The sequence below is a fragment of the Schistocerca serialis genome, chromosome 4 (assembly GCF_023864345.2).
Source record: "Schistocerca serialis cubense isolate TAMUIC-IGC-003099 chromosome 4, iqSchSeri2.2, whole genome shotgun sequence".
Taxonomy (NCBI): domain Eukaryota; kingdom Metazoa; phylum Arthropoda; class Insecta; order Orthoptera; family Acrididae; genus Schistocerca; species Schistocerca serialis.
The window spans coordinates 275,125,350-275,151,242 of record NC_064641.1 but is presented as its reverse complement, the minus strand read 5'-3'; the positions used below and the strand labels follow the sequence as shown (position 1 = coordinate 275,151,242).

The following is a 25,893-nucleotide window of genomic DNA, read 5'->3' as shown; positions in this document are numbered from 1 at the left end:
GATTGTAGAATATTTTACATCATGATTATTCCATGTATCATATTGGAACACATTAACATACAATAAAGTTAGTAGAATACAATAAAAATATAGTACAATTGTAGTGTTGCTTCATTTTATATGTGTGAGTGGTGGTGTTGTTGTTTTATGCTACTACTTATGCAATTTATTCCACTTTTCTTTATATTGTCCGGTATAGGTGGTAGGCGAGGATAATTTGAAGACATACAATTAATTTGATTATAGAATTGAATTTAGAGAGCTGTTGTCAGTTGGGCGTTTAAGGTGCACTTCTGTTTACATCAGCTCGTCCAGTCACCTTAGGGGGATGACTTTCGTGGCAGTGGTGAACACTTACATATTGTATATACTTCTTTAATTTTTTTAAATCTATGCAACATTTTATGTATAGCTTAATTCTACTTTTTATATGCGTGCGTGTGTGTGTGTTGGGGAGGGGAGGCGCCTTTGTATGTTTTATAGGGCTAGTTTCTCTGTCTTTGGTTCAGGTGTGGGGGAAGTGGAATGTCTTGGGTTAAGAGTTCCATGGTAATGGCGAGGTCTGGGTATGCCTGGCTGGTGTTGTATGCTACTGTACGCGCTGGTTGGATGTATTTGAATTTTGGTCGCCTGTTCACACTTGGTCTTGTTGTCAGGATGTCTTCCATGTCTGGACGTTTCGATAATATGTGTCTCCCGTAGTTTGCTCTGAGTTTAGTTAGCCTGGCCTGTAGCGGCTCCACGCCAATGGTGTCATATACGTCGTCACTGGGCGTGAACCTTGGCAGTCTTGAGATGAGCCGGCCGCAGTGGCCGAGCGGTTCTAGGCGCTTCAGTCCGGAACTGCGCTGCTGCTACGGTCGCAGGTTCGAATCCTGCTTCGGGCATGGACGTGTGCGATGTCCTTACGTAGTTAGGTTTAAGTAGTTCTAAGTCTAGGGGACTGATGACCTCAGATTTTAAGTCCCATAGTTCTTAGAGCCATTTAGTCTTGAGATGCTGCGTAAGAGTCGTCTCTTGGTCGAATAAAGTCGTTCTGCTACCGGTTTACGCAGGCCCCCTAAGAGGGCTGCAGAATATTCTATCACAGGTCTAATGTATGTTTAGTAGGTGTGGATTGCAGTTTGGTCGTCAGATCCGTGAAATCGTCCTTGTATTCGTCTGATTAGGCCTTGTCTTTTTCTTGTCTTGTTTAGCAGGTATGTGAGGTGTGTTTTCCAATTTATATATTTGTCTATGTACACACCTAGGTGCCTGGAAGTGTCATTAAGCCTTAGTCGAGTGTTCCAGAGCTTCAGTTGAATGTCATCTGTGTTTTGTTTTCGTTTTTTGTCAGGTGTTTGTGTCTAAACAAAACCTTTTGGGTTTTGGATGGGTTTGGACGGATCCTCCATTTTGCCATCCAGGTTTGTAGCCGTTGTAGGTAGGTCTGTGTCTTACATTGCACGTTTGTCGCCTTCAATTCTGTACACCAGTAGGCGGTGTCGTCAGCGTAAAGTCGTACCGTTTCTGTATGGGTTGTTGTCGATGGTACGTCAGCCGTGCAAAGCGCGTACAGCAGCGGAGACAAGATGCCTCCTTGTGGTACTCCTGCTTGGGGTGTAAATTCTTGAGACGAAGCACCGCTCGACTAGGCCGCGGCGCGGTCGGCAGTGGGAACACGAGCGGCCAGAGAGGACCATAGGAGCCGCGTCTGGTGGAAGCGGACCGCGGAGGGAGCAGGCGATGCGGCGTGGACCGGCTAGGGAGCGCCAAGCACCTTACAGGCATAAATACTGCATTCGATCCGCCCAAGGACCATTCTCGGGTAGCACCTGAAGAAGACAGCGAGTTACGCCGTCGAGATACCGTGCGAGAACGACGCGAACATCCGACAGAAGTCCCGTTTTTTTTTTCAAAATCTATTAATGCTGTTTGTTTTGTAACAGAGACCAGGCAAGGTATATAAGGAGTGTGTACAGCGTCAGATGTTGGGCGATCACTGCGAAGGACACGGGCACGGCGCATACGTATGAGACAACGTTATCAACACCTGACGAATTATTGTCGGTCTGCACTCGTCTGGCTGGTCGAATCGAGCAATTCAGATTTGTGTGACTTCCGGATGTGACAGTGGTCCAGTACTGGACTATAGGAACGTGAGGGCAGGCATGCTTGTCGTCAGGGTCCCGGCCGACTAAGTATGTCCAACCACAAGGGAGCTTCGCCATACTGTACACCAAGGACATCGTCAGCTCTTCACATCTGCTCCTGCCGCCAAGGACAAGTAATGTACTCCACGCGACATCCTGTGTCATTCTACAACACTGGTCGGAGACCAGCAGCAGCTATACTAGGGAGTTATCGTTCCATACGTAAACACAAAATATAAACGACTGCGTGCAGAGTGATGCCATGACTGAGGTGCATGGACTGCTGAAGAACGGCGTCGCGACGGCTATCGGACCTGCACTACTATGGATGTACGTCATTGTTACAATATTTTGGACAGCCATAGCTGTGTTACACGTGGCGACACGTTGCGGGGAGCTTCCGGTCACAGCTGATTGTGACCAAGGGAGTTCTGACTGCACAATGGTGTGGCATGGACATGCTGCGTTCTCACGTGTTTCCTGTCGTGTGAGAGTATCGTGGTGCGATTTTTCAAAACAGCCATTCTCGCCCACACATGGCACGTGTCTCAACTCTCTGTGTCATGTTGAGGTACACCCGTGAGCAGCACAATTCTTTAGATCTATCTCCGATAGAATATGTCTGGGGTAGCCTCGGACGTCAACTCTGTCCCAGTATCCACGATACCAAGGAACAGTTAACAATTGCCAATTGCTCCAGGAAAGCGTACAACGGCATCATGACGCTCTTCCCAACTGAATCAGTGGATGCATCCACGACAGAGGTGGTGCAACATCATACTGGTATATGGGCTCATACTACCTAGTTCTTTGTGAATACGACATGATTTTCTAATCATCGAACTAACACCACACACCCTCTCAGCCAGAGATGTTTCGTTTCCCCGTCTCATTCCGGATGCTTCACTTTCTGTCAGGTAGTGTATTCACCACATTAAAAGGAGTTGCGGTAAAGCAATAAGATATACTTGTGATTGTATTTAATTTCTATAACTGTACGTAAATATTTAAGATGACGCCATCAAAAGCTTCGAAATCCATTGCAAAAAAAATAAACAACCTACTCATCTGAATGGACATTAGTTTGAAAATAGACTAAGTGCTCCGAAAGAAAATAATTCATTGGTAAAGCTCCCATTATACACTGTCACCGAGGCAACAAGATTGTCATTTCCAATTTCCTGTTTGAAATATGCCAGAAATTTCAAATCTATTTTTGCCCATCATCTAAAATTCAACAGAGAACCCTGGATAGGAACGTATAGTCTGTGTGGAAACCATTTCTACTTCTCGTATGAGGTCTCAATTTGACAGTACATCCCAAATTCCCTTGCGTTAGTGGAAAAGACTCTTCTTCTGCTCTGCCATAGACTTCTCTCCTTCCTGTTTCTTTTCATGTGTCTTTAGTCTTTGTTTCGTCCACTAATTTCCTTGTCAGCATTTCATGTGAATAAACTTCTTGTGGCGAACGTTACTCATTTTCTGAAGTTTTGAGATTAGTGCACAGCCAGCCGGAGCGGCCGAGCGGTTCTAGGCGCTACAGTCTGGAACCGCGCGACCGCTACGGTCGCAAGTTCGAATCCTGCCTCGGGTATGGATGTGTGAGATGTCCTTCGGTTGTTAGGTTTAAGTAGTTCTACGTTCTAGGTGACTGATGACCTCAGAAGTTAAGTCCCATACTGCTCAAATCCATTTGAACCATTAGTGCACATTCACGAAGTGATTTCTCAGAACTCTTCGGTTTTCTGTTTCAGTCCATGGACGGAAGAGACGTGTCCTCGATCCTGACGTCGGAGCTGCGTGCTCCGCTCGGCATCGTGTCTCAGGAGCCCGTTCTTTTCGACAGGACGGTCGCAGAGAACATCGCATACGGAGACAACACCAGAACAGTGCCCATGGCGGAAATCATTGAGGCTGCCAAGAAGTCCAACATCCACAACTTCATTGCCTCACTGCCTCAGGTACAGCAATCAATTAACGTGGAGTAAAACAGAAGCAATTTCTGGCGTTCCCCAAGGTAGTGTTATAGGCCCTTTGCTGTTCGTTATCTATATGAACGATTTGGGAGACAATCCGAGCAGCCGTCTTCGGTTGTTTGCAGATGACGCTGTCGTTTATCGACTAATAAAGTCATCAGAAGACCAGACAAACTGCAAAAAGATTTAGATACCTAGGTATTACAATTACGAACAACTTAAATTGGAAAGAACACATAGAAAATGTTGTGGGGTTGGCTAACCAAAGGCTGCGTTTTATTGGCAGGACACTTAGAATATGTAACAGACCTACTGAGGAGACTGCCTACACTACGCTTGTCCCTCCTCTTTTAGAATACTGCTGCGCGGTGTGGGATCCTTACCAGATAGGACTGACGGAGTACATCGAAAAAGTTCAAAGAAAGGCAGCACGTTTTGTATTATCGTGAAATATGGGAGAGAGTGTCACACAAATGATACTGGATTTGGGCTGGACATCATTAAAAGAAAGTCGTTTTTTGTTGCGACGGATCTTCTCCCGAAATTCCAATCATAACTTTCTCCTCCGAATGCGAAAATATTTTGTTGACACCGACCTACATAGGGAGAAACGATCAACACGGTAAAATAAGGGAAATCAGAGCTCGTACGGAAAGATATAGGTGTTCATTCTTTCCGCGCGCTATACGAGATTGGAATAATAGAGAATTGTGATCGTGGTTCGATCAACCCTCTGCCAGGCACTTAAATGTGATTTGCAGAGTATCGATGTAGATGTAGATGTAGATGTAGTACAACTCAAATTCCACTACACTAGGCAAATAATTTACATATAAGAATTTGTAATTTCTATTACTAATTAATAATTTATTGGCTATCGGTTTTCACCACGTCAGTTGTCAAATTTGTGGAAAATATAAACATTCCGCACAAAATATTAATCAGTCCCTTAAAAGAGCCCACGGTCTTTGTGGAGAGCTGTAGATGGTGCACAGATGGTACCAGTCGGTCACGTGATCCTCTAGTAAGTCATGATACTAAAGTATTACGAGTGTCCATTGCATGGGATGAGCGCAGAAAAGTCGGCCGACGTGGGTAAGCGACAAAGTGACAGAAAGAAGATATCGTGTTTGGGTATGCCCTTGGCGACAATGTCAATCACGATCCCAGAATTGTAGATATATCAATGCGGATTGTCCAGCGTTTCTGCAAGGAATCGTGTACCGGTCGTAGCTATGTAAAACAGCTTGAGAGCAGCAGTTCAAAGAGATCCTGAGCGACAGAAATGTGCCTTGTCAATGACAATCTGTTTCATAACATACAGCAGTTGCTGCTATCAGCGAATGGAGATCCACCTACACCATTTTCCGATGGATTATTGTGAAGGGAGTTGCGTAACTCGCATTGTTCACAGCGGTACATAAGGCTATGCGTCTGTATTTGGCCAAACAACACAGAAACTGGGTATTAGTTGACTTGGGCCTCTAGTGTGATACGAGGAGAGTATCGATGACCCAATGTGGTGTCTAAACCACATTGTTTGGAAGGTGTAGTTCAGGTCGGACTTAGTTCTTGGAGGTTGGTGGTATGTTTCGTGCCATGACTTGGGCGCACTAATTCACGTTAGTATGAACATGCTCCATAATGTTTATTTCAGTATTCGTGTTACCGTTTCTTCTACTGGATGAACCAGAACTTCACCGACAAACTTTCAGAGATTGTCCAGTGATATGCCCTGGGTATTTGGTACAAGGGATCCATGGCCTCCCGCGGATAGTTATAGAGCTATTGCAGTTCATTTGGATTCTTGCCCCAGTTAGCTCTTAATCTGTATCACATTGAAGAGAGTGGACAACAGTGAACACGTCGACATAATGCGCTGTGTGTCCTGTCTCTCATTCACTCACGGTTTCTGCTGTTGAGAACAGTAATGCCCTCTTTAACGCGTTGCCCTTCAGTTTGCATTCAGTACTGCTCGGATATGGCCAGATTTTTTTTTTCCAGCGGTGTTGGTTGTACGTTAAGAGTGACACACAGCAGCACTACGGACGGTTTACTGAAGTTTGGGCGATATGCACCTTTTGTGTTGGTCCGCTGAATGCAGTGAACCTGGTCCCAACGTCTGGCAATCACATCACAGCAGTTTTGCCGACGGAGGTTGCTTCATTACTCTGTGTTTTCTGTTGTATGTTTTGTTTATTGAAGATTACATGTTTCTTCAAAGCTACGAATGTATATGCACAGAAATTAGCGTAATTGCTGTAGCAAACCAAATGAACCATACTTCCGCTTTTGGTCGCGTTAAAGTTCTTTATTGTTGTACCGTAACTCAAAATTCTTAAAATGAGCAACATTTCAGCTCCATTGTGAAGGCCTAAGGAAATCTGCGTTTTGTACTGAATGTGGTTATTTATTGCATGGTATCAACGAAGATATCCCTGAAGAACCTCTGAAAGTTTGTCCGTGGAGTTCTGGTTGACTCTGTACGCCATCATGATGTAGTATGCTGTATGTATGCTGAGGACAATCTCGTCTAATGGACTCAGTTTTTCAGGGAAATGAGGTAATGAACGAGGGTAGGGGCCTCTAATTGGGTGGCTAGTTTTTGTTCCGGTGTACTTGTAATCTCTGCTGTTAAAACAGATTCGTGGGTAAGCTTACGTATAACATAACCGCTTAAACTTCCGCTTTTGGTAGCGTTAAAGTTCTTTATTGTTGTACCGTAACTCAAAATTCTTAAAATGAGCAACATTTCAGCTCCATTGTGAAGGCCTAAGGAAATCTGCGTTTTGTACTGAATGTGGTTATTTATTGCATGGTATCAACGATGTGGTAAGACTAGCAACAGCATTATCTGTCTATCCATCCTCTTCTTCTAACTTCTACACATATTGCAACTCGGCATGAAAAGTGACAAAAATCGAAAACCGACAATTTAAGTACGTCGCTGAAAAATACGCGTGAAGTGTCCCAACGCGCACTAAAAGTGCAATGGAATTGACAGCCAACAATACTTACTTGAAATTTAAAGGAAGGTCACACTATTTTAATATACCTTTTATAGAATTAATTCTTTAAGTCGAGTTTTCGCAAGTATTGCTTTTTTAGTTGTGTTGCTGTTCTTGTCTGGGTGCGATCCGCAGGGTGGTCAGAAACAGACTGTAAAGCTTGTAAGGGAGTTGGAAGGGACGTTCTGCTGAGAAAAATGGTTCAAATGGCTCTAAGCACTATGGGACTTAACATCTGAGGTCATCAGTCCCCTAGAACTTAGAACTACTTAAACCTAACTAACCTAAGGACATAACACACATCCATGCCCGAGGCAGGATTCGAACCTGCGAGCGCCTAGAACCGCACGGCCACCGCGGCCGGCGGCCGTAGTTCACTCCACGACATGTCACTCCAGGAAGTCAGCTGCATGTATAACACGCAACATTCATACCTCCTGAGGACTCTCCTGGCGTTTGTTGATTAAATCATTGAAATTATATGAAGTAACTTTACACAATGGCCTGGAAAACAAAATAACCGCCACGTCAGACAAATCGTCTGCCAAGAAGCGTCTCTCACTTACCGAATGCAGGCAAGGTGTAATCGTAGGTGATTAGTTGATTTCCAATCATACTAATGCGCAGCTTGAGATTGCCTGAAATACAATATATAGGAGCACCCAAATTCACTAAAAGAAGCCTTTGCTCTGACAAATGATCGCTGCAGTACAGGTTAAATGCTGCTTGTTTTATTATGTTTTGTACTTTATATTCTAAACTAAGATAACACCCAGAAGTCTTTTAAGGATGTTGTACTATGACATTAGATGGAAAACGTAAAATACCTTTTCAGTCACAGTGCGACACAATGGCATTGGATCACATATAGAATTTATGTCAATATCGGGCAAGTGATGCAACTTAGCGTAAACACAGAAAAGTGTCGTCAGCACTGTTGTTACAGATGTTTCATTTAACACTTTACTAACGGATAATTATTTGTATTACATCTTTTAACTATTCAGTAACATCACGTGTGCATATTCACTCTGTTATGAATTTAAAAAATTGTGTCAAAACATCGGTGTTTTAATATTGCAAAATTTATACGTAAATACAAATATTTGAGAGGTCTAATAGTAGTTTTGATTACGTGCAACATCAACTCATGGGAACCTGACGATTTTTTTTTTGCAACAATACAGTCTAAAATTTCAAAATCTATTTCTTCAACATCGAATTGAGGTAATAATGAAATGTTCGTTGCTCTTGGTTATCATTAGGACACTAAGGACATTTACTATTGTATCTTTCATTATAACGTGGCGACTGTCATGTGTATATGTTAGAAAAAGCTATATGTCTTCCATCATGTACTCTTACACTTTCATAAGAGCAAAAAAAGGAAGAGCAATACGGTGAACAATACTTAGACGTCATACTCACCGTACCTACCATCACAGTGTATCTGTACATTTTATGGATCGACGCGAGGCGTCAAGGTGAAGAGGATTATGAAATGCCTACCAGAGGCCGACATTCTATACATTTTTAATCTGCAAAGATGTTTGATACTGATACTTCTTAGTAATTCAATAATTTTGACGGTATATGTAAGGGGGAGGAAAGGTCGTCGAATCTGAAAACTGTAATATCCAGCCATTTTCACTGCAGAAAGTAGAAGAGGATAGATGTCGTCAGACCAAAGATTAGATAGGGTATCAATCAACTAATTACCGATATCTGATTAACGAGGCTGATTTCAGAAATACCTTTTATGTTCCCTAGTTGACCCTCGCCACTGCTTGGACATAGTTAACAGCAGCCTAATCTTGTATAACCCAAAAGTGATTTATATGTACAGAAATGTAGGGAACATGTCTATGACTATTTCTTACCAAAGACCTTTTTACTGATCTTTTCTTTCACCATTCTCAGTTCATGTTCTTTGTTCAATAAAATAAAATCTAAGACAACCGTTGTTTAAAGCGAGCTGCAGTTCTAACAGGGTGACACTATGACACTAGCAAACTTTTTGTGAAACTGTTAAAAACAGTTATAAACTTCGATTCTTGCCCATTCTCTGCAGCATCTCTCCATTCCGTAGATTGTTTGGCTTTGCATGGCATCAATAATAATTCTTGCCAGGCAGTCGTAGTGTTTCTGTTACTGAAGCACCAGCTCTAACCAAGTAAGTGCATCTTACACTACACAACCACTCAAACTGGCTAAACAGATGATACTGCTCAGTGGGTGTAAATGCAAAATGAAGGTTATTTTAAAACAACCAATGAGAGCTAGCAGATCGCTATCATTCGGAAGATACAATACTCCCGACATCTGAAAACATTTACATCATGAGAGCTAGACTGGCAGCAGATCATTATCATTCACAAGATATAATAGGCCCTACATCTAAAGACATTTGCGTCTAGAAAAAATCTTTAAATTGGATGAATAGAATATGGCAGCTGTAAAACAGGGCCTTGTGAGACCTTCCAGAACCACGGTTTAGAGACGGATTCTATCCAATGAAAAGCGGTTGATAAAACACTTGACCTGAAAGATCGACACGTCGAAAACTATGCTTTTCTAACGCCAAAACACGATATTTCACTGCCATAGTGGTCATTCTTCACCGTGCACAGTTATATTGTCATAAGTAATCCTAGAATTAAAGTCGTCCAAAATGATACCGATTTTGATAAACAGTATTCGGGAACAAACACTAATTAAGGGTATTACACAGTTAGAACGAATAAGATGTGGTACATTTATGATGTAGATGTGAATAAATATTATTTGTTCCCCAGCTGAATGTTTATTATGTTTTCAACCGAACACGTTTCACTTATTCATATTAGGCACTATCAATGGTCTACAAAATAAAATGTAATTGTTCAAATGTACATATTTTCTTGTGAGACGAGAGACGAGAAACATTTTCTGGAGGCAGGTTTAGGGTATCGTAATACACTCTAAAACAAAAAAGGTGACCCACGAAGCACTTACCTGAATAGGACTGAAATCAAATGGCTCTGAGCACTATGGGACTCAACTGCTGAGGTCATAAGTCCCCTAGAACGTAGAACTACTTAAACCTAACTAACCTAAGGACAACACACACATCCATGCCCGAGGCAGGATTCGAACCTGCGACCGTAGCAGTCGCGCGGTTCCAGACTGTAGCGCCAGAACCGCTCGGCCACCAGCGGCCGGCAGGACTGAAATCGGTAGATGTGATGCACATGTAAAGATAAACAAATGATTACTATTTTAGAAAAAAATGGATGATTTATTCAAGAGAAAGAGCATCACAAACTAAGTAGGTCAACAACGCGTTGGGTTACCTCTGGCATTTATGGAGGCAGTTATTTGGTTTGGCATTGATTGATAGTTGATGGATGTCCTGGGGAATATCGTGCCAGATTCTGTACAATTTGCACGTTAGATCGTCAGAATACTGAGCTGGTTGGAGGCCCCTGTCCGTAATACTCCAAACGTTCTCTACCGAGGAAAGATTCGGCGACCTTTCTGGCCAAGGTAGAGTTTAAGAAGCACAAATGCAAGCATTAGAAACGCTCACCATGTGCGGGTGGGTATTATCTTGCTGGAATGTAAGCCCAAGATGGCTTGCCATCAAGGACAACAAAACTGGGTATAGAATGTCATCGACGTACCACTGTGCTGTAAGGGCGCCACGGATGACAACCAAAGAAAGGAAATGGCACCCTGGACCATGACTCCTGGTTATGGGGTCGTATGGTGGGCGATAGTCGGATCGGAGCTGAAGTCGAAGCAGCACCCGTCACTGAAGACAATTCTACTCCTGTCAATGACATTCCAGGCCGAAGGTGTATCTGGAGACGCCCTGGTCAGCGGGGGGAATACAAACTAGACGGTCGCCCGTCGTACGGCGTGACAACGAGCAGTGATGGTCTGGGGTGCTATTTCCTTTCACAGCAGAACCCGTTTGGCTGTCCTAACAGCACAGCGGTCCGTCGACGATACCGTACGTCCTGTTGCTCTTCGTGCCAAGCTATTCTGGTCTAACATTTCAGCAAGATAATGCCCGTCCGAATACGGCGTAAGTTTCTCCTGCTTGTCTTCGTGCTTGCTAAACCCTGACTTGGCCTGCAAGGTCACCAGATCTCTCTCCAATTGAGAACTTTGAAGCTCTATGGGTAGGGCCCTCCAGCCAGCTTGGGATTTTGACCATCGAACGCGCCAGTTGATACAACTTGGCACGATGTCCACCACGAGAAACTCCAACAACTCTATCAACCAATGCCAAGCCGAATAACTGTTTTCATAGAGGCCAGATTTGGCTGTTCGCATCAGGATCCTCAGCCGAGAAACCTAGCGCAGCCGGTCACAGCAGTGGAGTCGGCATTGCTCCGAATCAATGTCGGTGCCTTGTGATGCATTTTCTCTTGAATAAATCATCCATTTTTTCCGAAATTGTAATAATTTGTTTATCTCTATACGTGCGTTACACATATCGATTTCCGTCCCACGCGGATAATTCCTTCGTGGTACATCGTTTTTTTCCCTTAGAGTGTGTTTACGATGATAAGGTTGTGATTAATCATTTATTATTTTGTGTACTATTCTTTTCATAAGTGTATTGGCTCATCTGTAGTAATTGCATGTGATATAAGTGTGCCCCCCACTGTACACTTCACACCGTGCTTCCTGCTGCAGGATTAACTTAGGGATCCAGTGCAGTAAGATGTTGGAGTGGGGAGGGATGGTGTGTGGATAGGGTGGTACCACTCTCTCTTTCTCTCTCTCTCTCTCTGTGTGTGTGTGTGTGTGTGCGCGCGCGCGCACGTGCTTGCACGCTATTATCTTAATCCGATTTTTACTTTCATTTTTAATAACTTTACGCTAATCTGTGAATTAGTTGGGTTATTGTCCTTCAATTATTTCTTATTTGGTCATTGAGCAACCTCTCATTTTTGTTGATGCCTCCTTGTGTAAAATAGACCTTCTGAGTGAGCAGACCCTTTCTTTTCTTCAGAGTAATGCCCCGCGCCCCCACCGCCACTGCCCCTTTACCACGTACCATTCTTTCAAGAATCGAACTCTCATTTATAAAACAGCTTCAAACGAAATCCGTCGTACGATGACTTAATTTTGCAGGTACATCCAGTAGCATATGTGGTTAAACTCTGCAAATCGTGTTGTAAATTAAGTTAGCAGTAGAGGAGTAAATTAAAATGTCATACGTGATGCCGAAGATTTACATCAACAGCAAAAATGTAGCAAGAGATAAACTTTTCATATTATTACACAGCGCAGTCAAATTAATGTGGCCACCGCCTATGTTAGACGTCAAAGTACTGTAACCGCTCGCAGGTGGAACGTCGCAGTACTAGCAGTAGGGGGTATATGAAGCGTGTCAGAGGGATGAGGAACTCAGCGCAGTCTTTGTCGTTAGGAGGGAACGGAGCGATTTATCAGACCTTCAAAAGCGCGTGATCATTGGATTTTAGACCAAGATTGGAAGCATTTCCGAAACGTGTAAGTTTGTAAACTGGTCGTTAGGAGGGAACCGAGCGATTTATCAGACCTTCCAAAAGCGCGTGATCATTGGATTTTAGACCAAGATTGGAAGCATTTCCGAAACGTCTGAGTTTGTAAACTGATCGCATGCCGCTGTGGTTAATTACACCGTGAGTAGGAAAATGGCCCTGTACGAAACCGATGAGGAAATTACTGTGGTGCACAACGGGCCATAGATGAAGATGGTGGACAACGGCTGCGGAGATTACGGGCGAGTAGACGCAGTTGCTAAGCAACTGACCGCCCTGATGAACCAAGGAGCGACCAACACTGTCTCTCCAACAACTGTTCAGCGAACGTTGCCACGTATGGGCCTCCGAAGTGCCTGGTTCAGGCATCCATGCTGACTGCTGTTCATTGGCGACGTAGTCTGCCCCGATAGCTGAATGGTCAACGTGACGGACTGCCGTCCTAAGGGGCCCGGGTTCGATTCCAGGCAGGGTCGGAGATTTTCTCCGATCAGGGACTGGATGTTGTGTTGTCTTCATCATTATTTCATCCCCATACGGCGCACAGGCCGCCCAATGTGGCGTCGAATGCACCAAGGCGGCCTGACCTGCTCTGTAACGGGCCTCCCGGCCAATGAAGCCAAACGCTCATTTCCATTTCCATTGGCGCCGTAGGCTGGAATTTGCACACCAGTACCGCTACTAGACGGCCACTGTGTGGCGACAAGTGGCCTTTTCAGACGAATCACGTTTTATTCACCATTGGACACATGGCCTTTGGCATGTACGGAGTAAAATGTCTGAAAACAGACACCCTGCAAGAATCATCCGAAGGGTCCACATCAGAGAAGGGAGCGATCTGGCCAGTGGAATGTTTACGTGGCATTCCCTCAATAATCTTGGCATTCTGGAAGCCATAAGGGATCAACACAACTATGCCTCTATGGTTGAGGAACAACACCCTGGATGCACTTTGTTTTACCTCGGCATGATGGCATCTACCAGCAGGACGAGGCAGAGTGTTACAGAACTCACAGTGTACGTGTATAGTCTGAAGAGCATCAGGATATGTTCTTCCATGGCCATCAAATTCCCCGGATTTAAACCCAATGGAAAATCTGTAGGACCAATTCAATTTGACTGTTCGCACCAGGATCCTCAGCCGAGAAACCTAGCGCAGCCGGTCACAGCAGTGGAGTCGGGATTGCTCCGAATCAATGTTGGTGCCTTGCAATACTTCATTAACTCTCTTTCTGCACTAGAAAAGGTGGTTTTTCAAACTTTCGATGGGTGGTCACACTAATGTGACTGTACGTGCAGTTTGTGGGAGATGTCAGAGAGAAAAAGTTGAAAAAAACGATTGATATTATGTTTAAAGTTTGATGGAAGTGATTTCATTATCAAACACTGAATGAATGTAGTGTAACTTACGCGTCGTGAGTTACGCTGCGTCAAAGCAGTTTCTAACTTTAACACTGGGCTTACTGTGTTAAACCTTTAATATGGGATCTTATGTCTTAATGAGTATAACATTACAGCAATTCAAAATTTTAAATACAGTCAATAGTTAATAGTTACATGAAGTACTAATTTTTTTTTTTTTTTTTTTTTTTTTGAAGCCGTCAGATAGACGATCTGCAGCCTGCACTGGATGATCGTCTTTTGCCGTTTAACAATACAGACAGTAGTGTAAGACAGCCGTATTTCTTTTTATCCTCATGCGGTGGTGAAACATGTTGGTTGGAAAGGAAATAAATATTCATCTGCAAAACACGAATGATACTTACTGTCATCTGCATTATAAACACAACACAAATACGAAATGAGTAATAATGGGTGCAAAAATGAACAGAAGAAAATTAGCTTCTCACAGTTTCGATGGTGAGCCTGACGGGACGTGTCGCACTTGGTGTGTTTTTGCAGGGCTACGACACGCGCATGGGGGAGAAGGGCACGCAGCTGTCTGGAGGGCAGAAGCAGCGCGTGGCCATCGCGAGGGCGCTCGTCCGGAACCCCAAGATACTGCTGCTCGACGAGGCTACATCTGCACTCGATGCCGAGAGTGAGAAGGTAGGTACCAAAAATCGGTTTTACTACAGTGTATGTGCAGTTTCTTGCCTCCGTGTATGCAATAGGTACAGCTATAAAACTACCGTAGGCTATCACGAGCAAGTGCAGACTACGGTAGTTTTCTTGGTAGTCTTGGACATTTAAGATTGTAACCGCATTACCTGTACATCAGGTGTGCTGCATACCTATCGGACGTTACCTCGTTTCGAAGGCTTTATTTGCTTTTGCGATTGTTGTCTTAACCAGATTACCCTAGAAACCAGAAGCAGTGAACCGTCTAGAAAATATGTGAGGGTATATAATAGTCTGCATAAACTGCGAGACATATCTGCTCCACTCAGTTAACCTCCTGTCTGTTACTTATAAATAATCAGTATTTTTAAGAAAAATCAAATTTTCAAGGTTTAATTCTGGATTTATTCAAAAATTGTTGATCTGTAATGTGAGACAGAGGAATGTTGTAGTGAAAATAAAAGCATAATAAAAAGTTACAGGCTTACCATATAGTGCAACAAAACACAATTTCCTAAAAAAAGTAAAATTAAAAAAAACTGCAAAACAAAAACATATCAAAAATCGCTTCAATACATCGTTGCGCCTACATAAAACATCTTTCTATTAGTCACAAACAATATTCGCCCCTATCGACAATGTCAGAAAACTGTCATTGATCATGTTGAAGAACGTTCCACTGAATACAAAATAACAAGAATAAGTATACAGATTTTTTATGTTTAGGCGTACAAACTGTACTTCCATCGAAAGTAACTGCTTTTTTTGCATAGACACGCTGAAGTTATAAGAGTGGCTAATTTTATGACTTATTTTGCAATTTATATTTTGTAAGGACGTAAAATACATTATGGACTAACATTGAACGAAGTGTGGTTTTAATTATGTGAGAAAGAAACAAAGAAACGAAAAACACACATCTACAGAATCGCTTTTTGGTAGAGCGCAGCTGCTGTGTGACAAGATCGCCTAAGGACTGCCTATGCTGAAAATGTAGCATGTAACCATGGTCTTCGCTGTGTTCGTCTGACAATAAGCAGTCTTTTGAAAAAAACAAAGACTGAAAAACGTTCGAATAATCGTATTACGTAACTGAGAGTGTCAGGATGCGTCAGATTATTGAGAAATTCGGACAATAAAACCTAAAAAACTTCATACAGCTTCTAACATGTGTGCCGTACATAACTTTACATCACCTGCAGCGTTAAGTATGTTAATAGCCCTACACAACATACTTCACTGAGCATTTCGGTGGAGCTCACAGGCGTCCAAATTAGTCATCTGATTCTATTCCAGTGGTGTGACAAGTGGATTATAAATAACACAATTTTTACACGCACACCAGTTGCTGTTGTATGTTGCACGTGAATACATCAAAATTATTTCTTTTCAAAGTCCTCCAAACAAATCTCAAAAAGTCTACATTGTCTACTAGATTTAATATTAATAAATTTGACATAAATTTCATATTTTCCGCCTGATTTTTGCGGAAAGATTAAAGACACTGTGCCATTACCGAGCAGCAAACGTACCAACACTACGAGCAGTTCACCTCATCCACTTCAGTTCTTTATACATACTCCTGTATATGCAGTAAGGGCACACAGGAAATAGAAATCAGTTGATGACTACGATCCGTTACATACAATGAAAAGCATTACGGAGAAAATATGCTGTCATCAGTGGCATTACTCGGAAAACACAGTAGAACCAAAATTTTTTTGAAAGAGCTCCTGTTCATCTTTAACTGTGAAAAATATTCATTCAAGAAACCCACCATATTACACACACCAAAAACAGTTTTGTATAACGTCGGTTCCGAGAGTTCCGGAACTTGTGCAGAATATTGGAATAGAGATCAACGTAAAAATCATTTCCGCCCTTTTCATTGCTCATGAAAACCACACATTGTATGTTGTACCACCATACAACGAGACCTTCAGATTTCTGTACACACCTCTGTACACACCGGTACCTCTAATACCCAGTAGCTTGTCCTCTTCCACTGATGCATGCCTGTATTCGTCGTGGCATACTAACCACAAGTTCATCAAAGCACTGTTGGTCCAGATTGTCCCACTCCTCAACGGCGATTCGGCGTAGATCCCTGAGTGATTGGTGGGTCACGTCGTCCATAAACAGCCGTTTTCAATCGATCCCAGGCATGTTCGATATCGTTTATGTCAGGAGAAAATGCTGGCCACTCTAGTCGAACTATGTCGTTATCCTGAAGGCAGTCATTCACAAGATGTGCACGATGGCGGCGCGAATTATTGACGTCGACGAAGACGAATGCCTCGCCAGTATGCTGCCGATATGGTTGCACTATCGGTCGGAGGGTGGCATTCACGTGTCGTACAGCCGTTACGGCGCCTTCCATGACCACCAGCGGCTTACGTCGGCCACACATAATGCCACCCCAAAACAGCAGGTAACCTCCACCTTGCTGCACTTGCTGGACCGGGTTGCCTCCAAACAGGTTTCCGACGATTGTCTGGTTCAAGACATATGCGACACTCATCGATGAAGAGTACGTGATGCCAATCCTGAGCGGTCCATTCGGCATGTTGTTGGGCCCATCTGTACCGCGGTGCATGGTGTCGTGGTTGCAAAGATGGACCTCGCCATGGACATCAGGAGTGAAGTTGCGCAACATGCAGCCTATTGCGCACAGTTTGAGTCGTAACACGAAAAGCATGACTCAACATGGTGGCGTTGCTCTCAGGGTTCCTCCGAGCCACAATCTGTAACCAGCGGTCATCCACTGCAGTAGTAGCCCTTGGAGGCATGTCATCAACAGTTCCAGTCTCTGTATCTGCTCCATGTCCAAACAACATCGCTTTGGTTCACTCCGAGACATCTAGACACTTCCCTTGTTGAGAGCCCTTCCTGGTACATAGCAACATTGCGTAGGCGATCAAAACCGTGGTATTGACCGTCTAGGCATGGTTGAACTACAGACAACACAAGACGTGTACCTCCTTCCTTGTGGAATAACTGGAACTGATCGGCTGTCGGCTGTCGGACACTGCTCATCCATGGTTGTTTACATCTTTGGGCTGGTTTAGTGACATCTCTGAACAGCCAAAGGGATTGTGTCTGTGATACAATATCCACAGTCAGTCTGTCTTCAGGATTTCTGCGAACCGGGGTGATACAAAACTTTTTTTGATGTGTTTAGCTTAGGACATGTGGCCACATTCAAGTGGAGTATTTGGAAAATTTTATGCTGCAAGCAAATGTAAGTTTAAAAAAAAAAAAAAATCTGCCATACACATACCATCACGTTCATAGGATGAGTACGTAAGAGAGATCTCATATTCTCCATAAATAACATCAAACCAACAAAAAAATGGTTCAAATGGCTGAGCACTATGGGACTCAACTGCTGTGGTCATTAGTCCCCTAGAACTTAGAACTACTTAAACCTAACGAACCTAAGGACATCACACACACCCATGCCCGAGGCAGGATTCGAACCTGCGACCGTAGCAGCAGCGCGGCTCCGGACTGGAGCGCCTAGAACCGCATGGCCACCGCGGCCGGCTATTAAACCAACACACTTGTAAATATGTTCAGTATAACTACTTCACTACGTTACTTCCATCAAGCAGTTAGTTTAGGAAATAGTTCTTGAGACGAACGAATCGAGGAAGAAGGAAGATTGGGGTTTAACGTTCCGTCGACAACGATGTCATTTGGGGTGAAGCACAGGCTCGTATTAGGGCACGATGCAGAAAGAAATTGGTCATTTGCCTTAAACCATTTAGGGAAATCGCCGAAGACCTAAATTTGAATAGTGGGAGAAGAATCTGAGTCATTCTACATCCCCCGCCCCGCCCCCCCGCCCCCCCCCCACCGAAATCAAGTCCAGTGTGCTCACTAATGTATACCACCTCACTCGCTTTAGACGATTTATACTTGCTATCACTGCCACATTTATCTTCAGTATACTTCTTCAATGACGTGTGATCGTCCAACAGGTGGTACAGGAGGCCCTCGACAAGGCGAAGGAGGGGCGCACGTGCATCACCATCGCGCACCGACTGTCAACCATCCAGGACGCGGACGTCATCTGCGTCATCAACGAAGGTCGCGTCGCTGAGCTCGGGAAACACACAGAGCTGCTGGAGCGACGGGGCATCTACCACAAGCTGCACAGCCTGCAGTCGGGCCGCCGGTAGCCGGCACTTGTCTACTGTCTCTAGCGAGGAAAGGGTGCACTGGCACTCGACGGCTGCAAAAAGGCAGCTGCAAGAAACACTATGTTCAATACTGTATTTTCATTTAGTCGTTGTCATTAGTGACAACACAATTTTTGTGTCGTTTGCTTGCGAATTCCAGTCGTTAAAATTTTTTTTAGCCCTGATGTGGTGTCAGTTCCATGCTATATGTTAAGAATACTATTGAACACTGATCCTTTATTATCTTTTCTTATCATTAGCCTTCTTACCCCTATTTATTTTATACGTGCACTTTTTCTTCCGCATTTACTTCCTCCAGGTCAGGGATGCTCAACGTTTTTACTTACCACCAACTTTTGTATCAGTGTCAGTACTAAAATTTTCTAACCGACCTTCGTTTCCTCAGTAATGGTGATGTATAAAGTAGGGAAGTTACGTACTTTACAAAATCTGTAAAGCAGAGTTATAGGAAATCAGAGCATATAGTAATAGTTAACGTACCAGACATTCTACGCCAAAATTTTATAAAACCCTTGCACCTAACGTCCATCACGAAAGCTGAAACTCCCTCTGGTGAAGGGTAGGGACCAAGTGGACTACCATTGCTCTAGGTATTCTTTCAAAAATTTAATTTCTTTCTTCGTTTCAGAAATTTTTTCCAAGATCACCCTCTTTCCCACTGTCGAAGTTGAGTGTTTAATGTTCGATGTGCACTGAAAACTAAGGAAAGCATTTTATTTTAACAGGAAGATGATTGTTTGTCGGCTTGTCGACAACGTGGCCATTAAAAACGGAAAAAGTTCTCAACAGATGAAAGACAGCGGAAAAAGTCTTCCTTGATCACCCACTTGTAGTAAACATCAGTGTCTCATTTTACCCGCTACATTCCAAATCAAGCCTACTGAACAAGTGATACGTATGAATAATGCTCATATTTTCTTGACAAGTGTACTGCTGACCGTCCAGTTACATTATCATCTGAGTTTTCGTTGTATTTCGGTCGTGTTTTCCCCTTACTATCAAAGGAGATAGTACAAAGTTTTGTCTAAATTTACTCAAAAACTTCAAGCAGATTTTACAAATAAAGACCGAGTTTGAAACTATAGTTCCTAATAAATAAGCTGTATGAAAATGATCTGCAGTTATTTAAATCAACTTGCTATTCCATGGGTACTGAACATTGGGAAATTTTAAAGTATATATTCTGGGAAGGGATCAAGATGTCCCAGCAGCAAGGGCAGCCAAAAACACCCAATGTAACCAAAGACTCTCAACCACTGTGTTTCTTCCACTAATCACGCACAGATTTTGAGTTTTATTAAATTTACAAATTTTTTATTCATTATTTTACATGGATTCCAGCAGTAGTTAATTATTTGTTTCTGTGTTGACAATTTTGGTGTATTTTCTCACTTCTAAGTGTAATCTACATGGCAGTAAGTGCTCAAAAAACCATAAATGTAATATAAGTTATAAATAATATTGTATGTGATTGTATGTATAGTGTGAAAATATTTGATTGTATTTATTTTCTTAGTTAGATCATTTATTAAAATTTATTTTGTAATATATACTTTTATTTATTAAAACATCCAGAGCTGCCGTGTAAATAGTGCTACCGGACCCTAAAACACTAATTAAAGATGAGAAATAAAAGCATAAGTCCTAAAGCACAATGTAAATTTGAGAAAATGGTTCAAATGGCTGTGAGCACAAAGGGACTTAACATCTGAGGTCAACAGTCCCCTAGAACTCAAAACTACTTAAACCTAACTAACCTAAGGACATCACACACATCCATGACCGAGGCTGGATTAGAACATGCGATCGTAGCGGTCACGCGATTCCAGACGAAAGCGCCTAGAACCGCTCGGCCACAGCAGCCGGCTGTAAATTTGAAAATGTTTGATATTGGATGTCTTGCTGTTATATGCGCGAAAAATTATATCTCAGTGTTCCTAGAGAAACTTTACTGCTGTCACAGATCACATTCGTACCGCTTGTTAATCCTCAAGAATGGTCCAGAAGAAGGACAAGAGGCCTCCAAGACCTTGGTGGTGGTAGTGGTGGTTGTTGGGATGTTTAAGGGGGGACTAAACCTTGGCATAAGATGAATGAACAAGACTGAAATGAAACTTCATGACTGCTGTTATTAGAAATCCAATTCCAAACGTCCTTAAGGTTTATAGTACCGGCTTTGGTGCTGGTTCTATGACATCTCTGAAGAACGAACGAAATAGTTATTGCGTACAAGCCAGAAATTATTAATGTATTAGTAATCCTAAGACGTTGATTAAAAGGTGGAAATTGCGTACATCTCGTTACGCGTAACTCCTTTTCCTTTAGTAATAACCGTATCAGGGAACAGTGGATCGATTTAGAACGCGCATTCACCCTGAAAGCATTTTACAACGATGCTGACAGTCTTTCTTTCTGTAAAGAAATCAGTTGATGTCAGCAATAATTGAAAGAACGACATAATGGAAAGTGTGAATACCTAGAGATGGCACTGAACTGGTCATGTCACTCGAAGAGAAGATAGTGGGTGGTCAAAGTAAGCCCAATACTGGAACCAGATTTACATAAAACGCGAAGGGAAAGACCACTGGATATATTGAACAGAGATTTAAGAAAGACAACCGAACTGATTTGGCAACGGGAAGCTCAAGATCGGCATAAATGGAAGAACCTGGAGAGATCCTACGTAGGGCGCCGACTCAAACGGGGCACATCACCGAGTGATCAAACTGGCTGATGATAATGACGATGATGAGTCTGCTTGGTAATCGACGTGAGTTTCGACAACATGCGCTCCACCTTATCAGGCGATAAAGACATGGATTCAGAATTTCGAAGAAGTGAATTCTGTTCTTAAAAAGAATCGACCAGGAGGTAACCCACTCAACGGACACCAGGAAACATTGAAGAAATGTGGTAAGAATACACGTAGCAACATTAAACCTAAGTCGGACAATCCTGTCCGTGGAATGCTTTAGCAAAATTGAAATTATTCAGGGACAGAAATCATCAGACATGGAACGGCAGTAAAAATGTGCAAAAACTATGGAAAAGATTGACAACAATTTTGTTGACATTCGTTTCATGCTGGATGAGGCTCATTGGCATATTAGTGGGTAGAGAAACAAGTAGAATTCCAGATTTGGGGCACCTGGAAAACATTCGTAAGTCGCACGAAAGAGCATTACACAATATAAATTTTACACTTCGGTGTGATACGCTAAGACATAAGACTGCCCCTCTCTTCTTTGAAAATGTTACATGAAATGCAACGATAGTAATGTCTGAACGATATGTGGGTATGCTCGATACTTTTGTAGTAGAATAACTTCAGAACTCTTCAGATGTTCATAATCCTTGATTTCAGCACAACCGGACCCAAGGCTCATACAGCCAGAATGACAATTGCAGCGGCTCGACATTTCTTTGGTAAGCTCGCCATTTGCAGAACAACAGTCGCAGAGTTATAACAAGGGTTCGTGAAAAAGTCATTTCAGTTCCCATGGACGTGTTTCATACCACCTTGCAAAATCTCAGTACTTCCTTCCAGGAATGCATACACATGAATTTACATCATCGTCCATACTTAGAAAGTATTTTATTTGACACCACGCTTAACTGCATATAATTTATCGTTAGCTTTCGACAGTAAAATTTGCAATTTTTTTTTTTTTTTTTTTTACTTTTGTTAGATTTGCTTCCCTGCCCCCATGAACCATGGACCTTGCCGTTGTTGGGGATGCTTGCGTGCCTCAGCGATACAGATGGCCGTACCGTAGGTGCAACCACAACAGAGAGGTATCTGTTGAAAGGCCAGACAAACGTGTGGTTCTTGAAGAGGGGCAGCAGCCTTTTCAGTAGTTGCAGGGGCAACAGTCTGGATGATTGACTGACCTGGCCTTGCAACATTAACCAAAACGGCCTTTCTGTGCTGGTACTGCGAACGGCTGAAAGCAAGGAGAAACTACGGCCGTAATTTTTCCCGAGGGCATGCAGCTTTACTGTATGGATAAATGATGATGGCGTCCTCTTGGGTAAAATATTCCGGAAGTAAAATAGTCCCCCATTCGGATCTCCGGGCGGGGACTACTCAAGAGGACGTCGCTATCAGGAAAAAGAAAACTGGCGTTCTACGGATCGGAGCGTGGAACGTCAGATCCCTTAAGCGGGCAGGTAGATTAGAAAATTTAAAAAGGGAAATGGATAGGTTAAAATTAGATATAGTGGGAATTAGTGAAGTTCGGTGGCAGGAGGAAGAAGACTTTTGGTCAGGTGAATACAGGGTTATAAACACAAAATCTGGGGGACTGATGACTTTCGCTGTTTAGTCCCCCTTAAACATCCCAATAACCACCACCACCACACAAAATCAAATAGGGGTAATGCAGGAGTAGGTTTAATAATTAATAAAAAAAATAGGAGTGCGGGTAAGCTACTACAAACAGCATAGTGAACGCATTATTGTGGCCAAGATAGACACGAAGCCCACGCCTACTACAGTAGTACAAGTCTATATGCCAACTAGCTCTGCAGATGATGAAGAAATTGAAGAAATGTATGAGGAGATAAAAGAAATTATTCAGGTAGTGAAGGGAGACGAAAATTTAATAGTCATGGGTGACTGGAATTCTAGAGTAGGAAAAGGGAGAGAAGGAAACATAGTAGGTGAATATGGATTGGGGCTAAGAAATGAAAGAGGACGCCGCCTGGTAGAATTTTGCGCAGAGCATAACTTAATTATAGCTAACACTTGATTCAAGAATCATGAAAGAAGATTGTATACATGGAAGAATTCTGTAGATACTAGAAGGTATCAGGTGGATTAAAACTGAAGAAACTGCAAAAAGGTGGAAATTTAAGGAGATGGGTTCTGGATAAGCTGAAAGAACCAGAGGTTGTACAGAGTTTCAGGGAGAGCATAAGCGAACAATTGACAGGAATGGGGGAAAGAAGTACAGTAGAAGAAGAATGGGTAGCTCTGAGGGATGAAGTAGTGAAGGCAGCAGAGGATCAAGTAGGTAAAAAGACGAGGGCTAGTATAATGGTAAGACAGAGATTTAGGAACCAGGTTTTAAATTGTAAGATATTTCCAGGGGCAGATGTGGACTCTGACCACAATCTATTGGTTACTAACTGTGGATTAAAACTGAAGAAACTGCAAAAAGGTGGAAATTTAAGGAGATGGGTTCTGGATAAGCTGAAAGAACCAGAGGTTGTACAGAGTTTCAGGGAGAGCATAAGCGAACAATTGACAGGAATGGGGGAAAGAAGTACAGTAGAAGAAGAATGGGTAGCTCTGAGGGATGAAGTAGTGAAGGCAGCAGAGGATCAAGTAGGTAAAAAGACGAGGGCTAGTAGAACTCCTTGGGTAACAGAAGAAATATTGAACTTAATTGATAAAAGGAGAAAATATAAAAATGCAGTAAATCAAGCACGCAAAAAGGGATACAGACGTCTCAAAAATGAGATCGACAGGGAGTGCAAAATGGCTAAGCAGGGATGGCTAGAGGACAAATGTAAGGATGTAGAGGCTTATCTCAGTAGGGGTAAGATAGATACTGCCTACAGGAAAATTAAAGAGACCTTTGGAGAAGAGAGGACCACTTGTACGAATATCAAGAGCTCAGATGGAAACCCAGTTCTAAGCAAAGAAGAGAAAGCAGAAAGGTGGAAGGAGTATATAGAGGGTCTATACAAGGGCGATGTACTTGAGGACAATATTATGGAAATGGAAGAGGTTGTACATGAAGATGAAATGGGATATACGATACTGCGTGAAGAGTTTGACAGAGCACTGAAAGACCTGAGTCGAAACAAGGCCCCGGGAGTAGACAACATTCCATTAGAACTACTGACGGCCTTGGGAGAGCCAGTCCTGACAAAACTCTACCATGTGGTGAGCAAAATGTATGAGACAGGCGAAATACCCTCAGACTTCAAGAAGAATATAATAATTCCAATCCCAAAGAAAGCAGCTCTTGACAGCTATGAAAATTACCGAACTATCAGTTTAATAAGTCACAGCTGCAAAATACTAACGTGAATTCTTTACAGACGAATGGAAAAACTGGTAGAAGCTGACCTTGGTGAAGATCAGTTTGGATTCCGTGGAAATGTTGAAACACGTGAGGCAATACTGACCTTACGACTTATCTTAGAAGAAAGATTAAGGAAAGGCAAATCACGTTTCTAGCATTCGTAGACTTAGAGAAAGCTTTTGACAATGTTGACTAGAATACTCTCTTTCAAATTCTAAAGGTGGCAGGAGTAAAATACAGGGAACGAAAGGCTATTTACAATTTGTACAGCAACTAGATGGCAGTTATAAGAGTCGAGGGGCATGAAACGGAAGCAGCGGTTGGGAAGGTAGTGAGACAGGGTTGTAGCCTGTCCCCAATGTTATTCAATCTGTATATTGAGCAAGCAGTAAAGGAAACAAAAGAAAAATTCAGAATAGGAATTAAAATCCATGGAGAAGAAATAAAAGCTTTGAGGTTCGCCGATGACATTGTAATTCTATCAGAGACAGCAAAGCACTTGGAAGAGCAGTTGAATGGAATGGATAGTGTCTTGAAAGGAGGATATAAGATGAACATCAACAAAAGCAAAACGAGGATAATGGAATGTAGTCGAATTAAGTCGGGTGATGCTGAGGGAATTAGATTAGGAAATGAGAAACTTAAAGTAGTAAAGGAGTTTTGCTATTTGGGGAGCAAAATGACTGATGATGGTCAAAGTAGAGAAGATATAAAATGTAGACTGGCAATGGGAAGGAAAGCGTTTCTGAAGAAGAGAAATTTGTTAACATCGTGTATAGATTTAAGTGTCAGGAAGTTATTTCTGAAAGTATTTGTTTGGAGTGTAGCCATGCATGGAAGTGAAACATGGACGATAAATAGTTTGGGCAAGAAGAGAATAGAAGATTTCGAATTGTGGTGCTACAGAAGAATGCTGAAGATGAGATGGGTAGATCACATAACTGATGATGAGGTATT

General features: G+C 42.6%; 1 protein-coding gene across 1 annotated transcript in view; it reads left to right on the top strand.

Annotated features, from left to right (window-relative positions):
- LOC126474393 (ATP-dependent translocase ABCB1-like) overlaps positions 1 to 23,442 on the top strand; it is a gene marked incomplete at its 3' end in the record, with an annotated part of 166,238 nt that extends 142,796 nt beyond the window's left edge. The window contains exons 20-23 of the mRNA XM_050101861.1: positions 3,887 to 4,093; positions 14,538 to 14,684; positions 18,680 to 18,876; positions 23,424 to 23,442. Of these exons, the coding sequence (XP_049957818.1) occupies positions 3,887 to 4,093; positions 14,538 to 14,684; positions 18,680 to 18,876; positions 23,424 to 23,442 (570 nt within the window). The remainder of the gene's footprint in view (positions 1 to 3,886; positions 4,094 to 14,537; positions 14,685 to 18,679; positions 18,877 to 23,423) is intronic.
- Between the last annotated feature and the right edge of the window lie 2,451 nt (positions 23,443 to 25,893).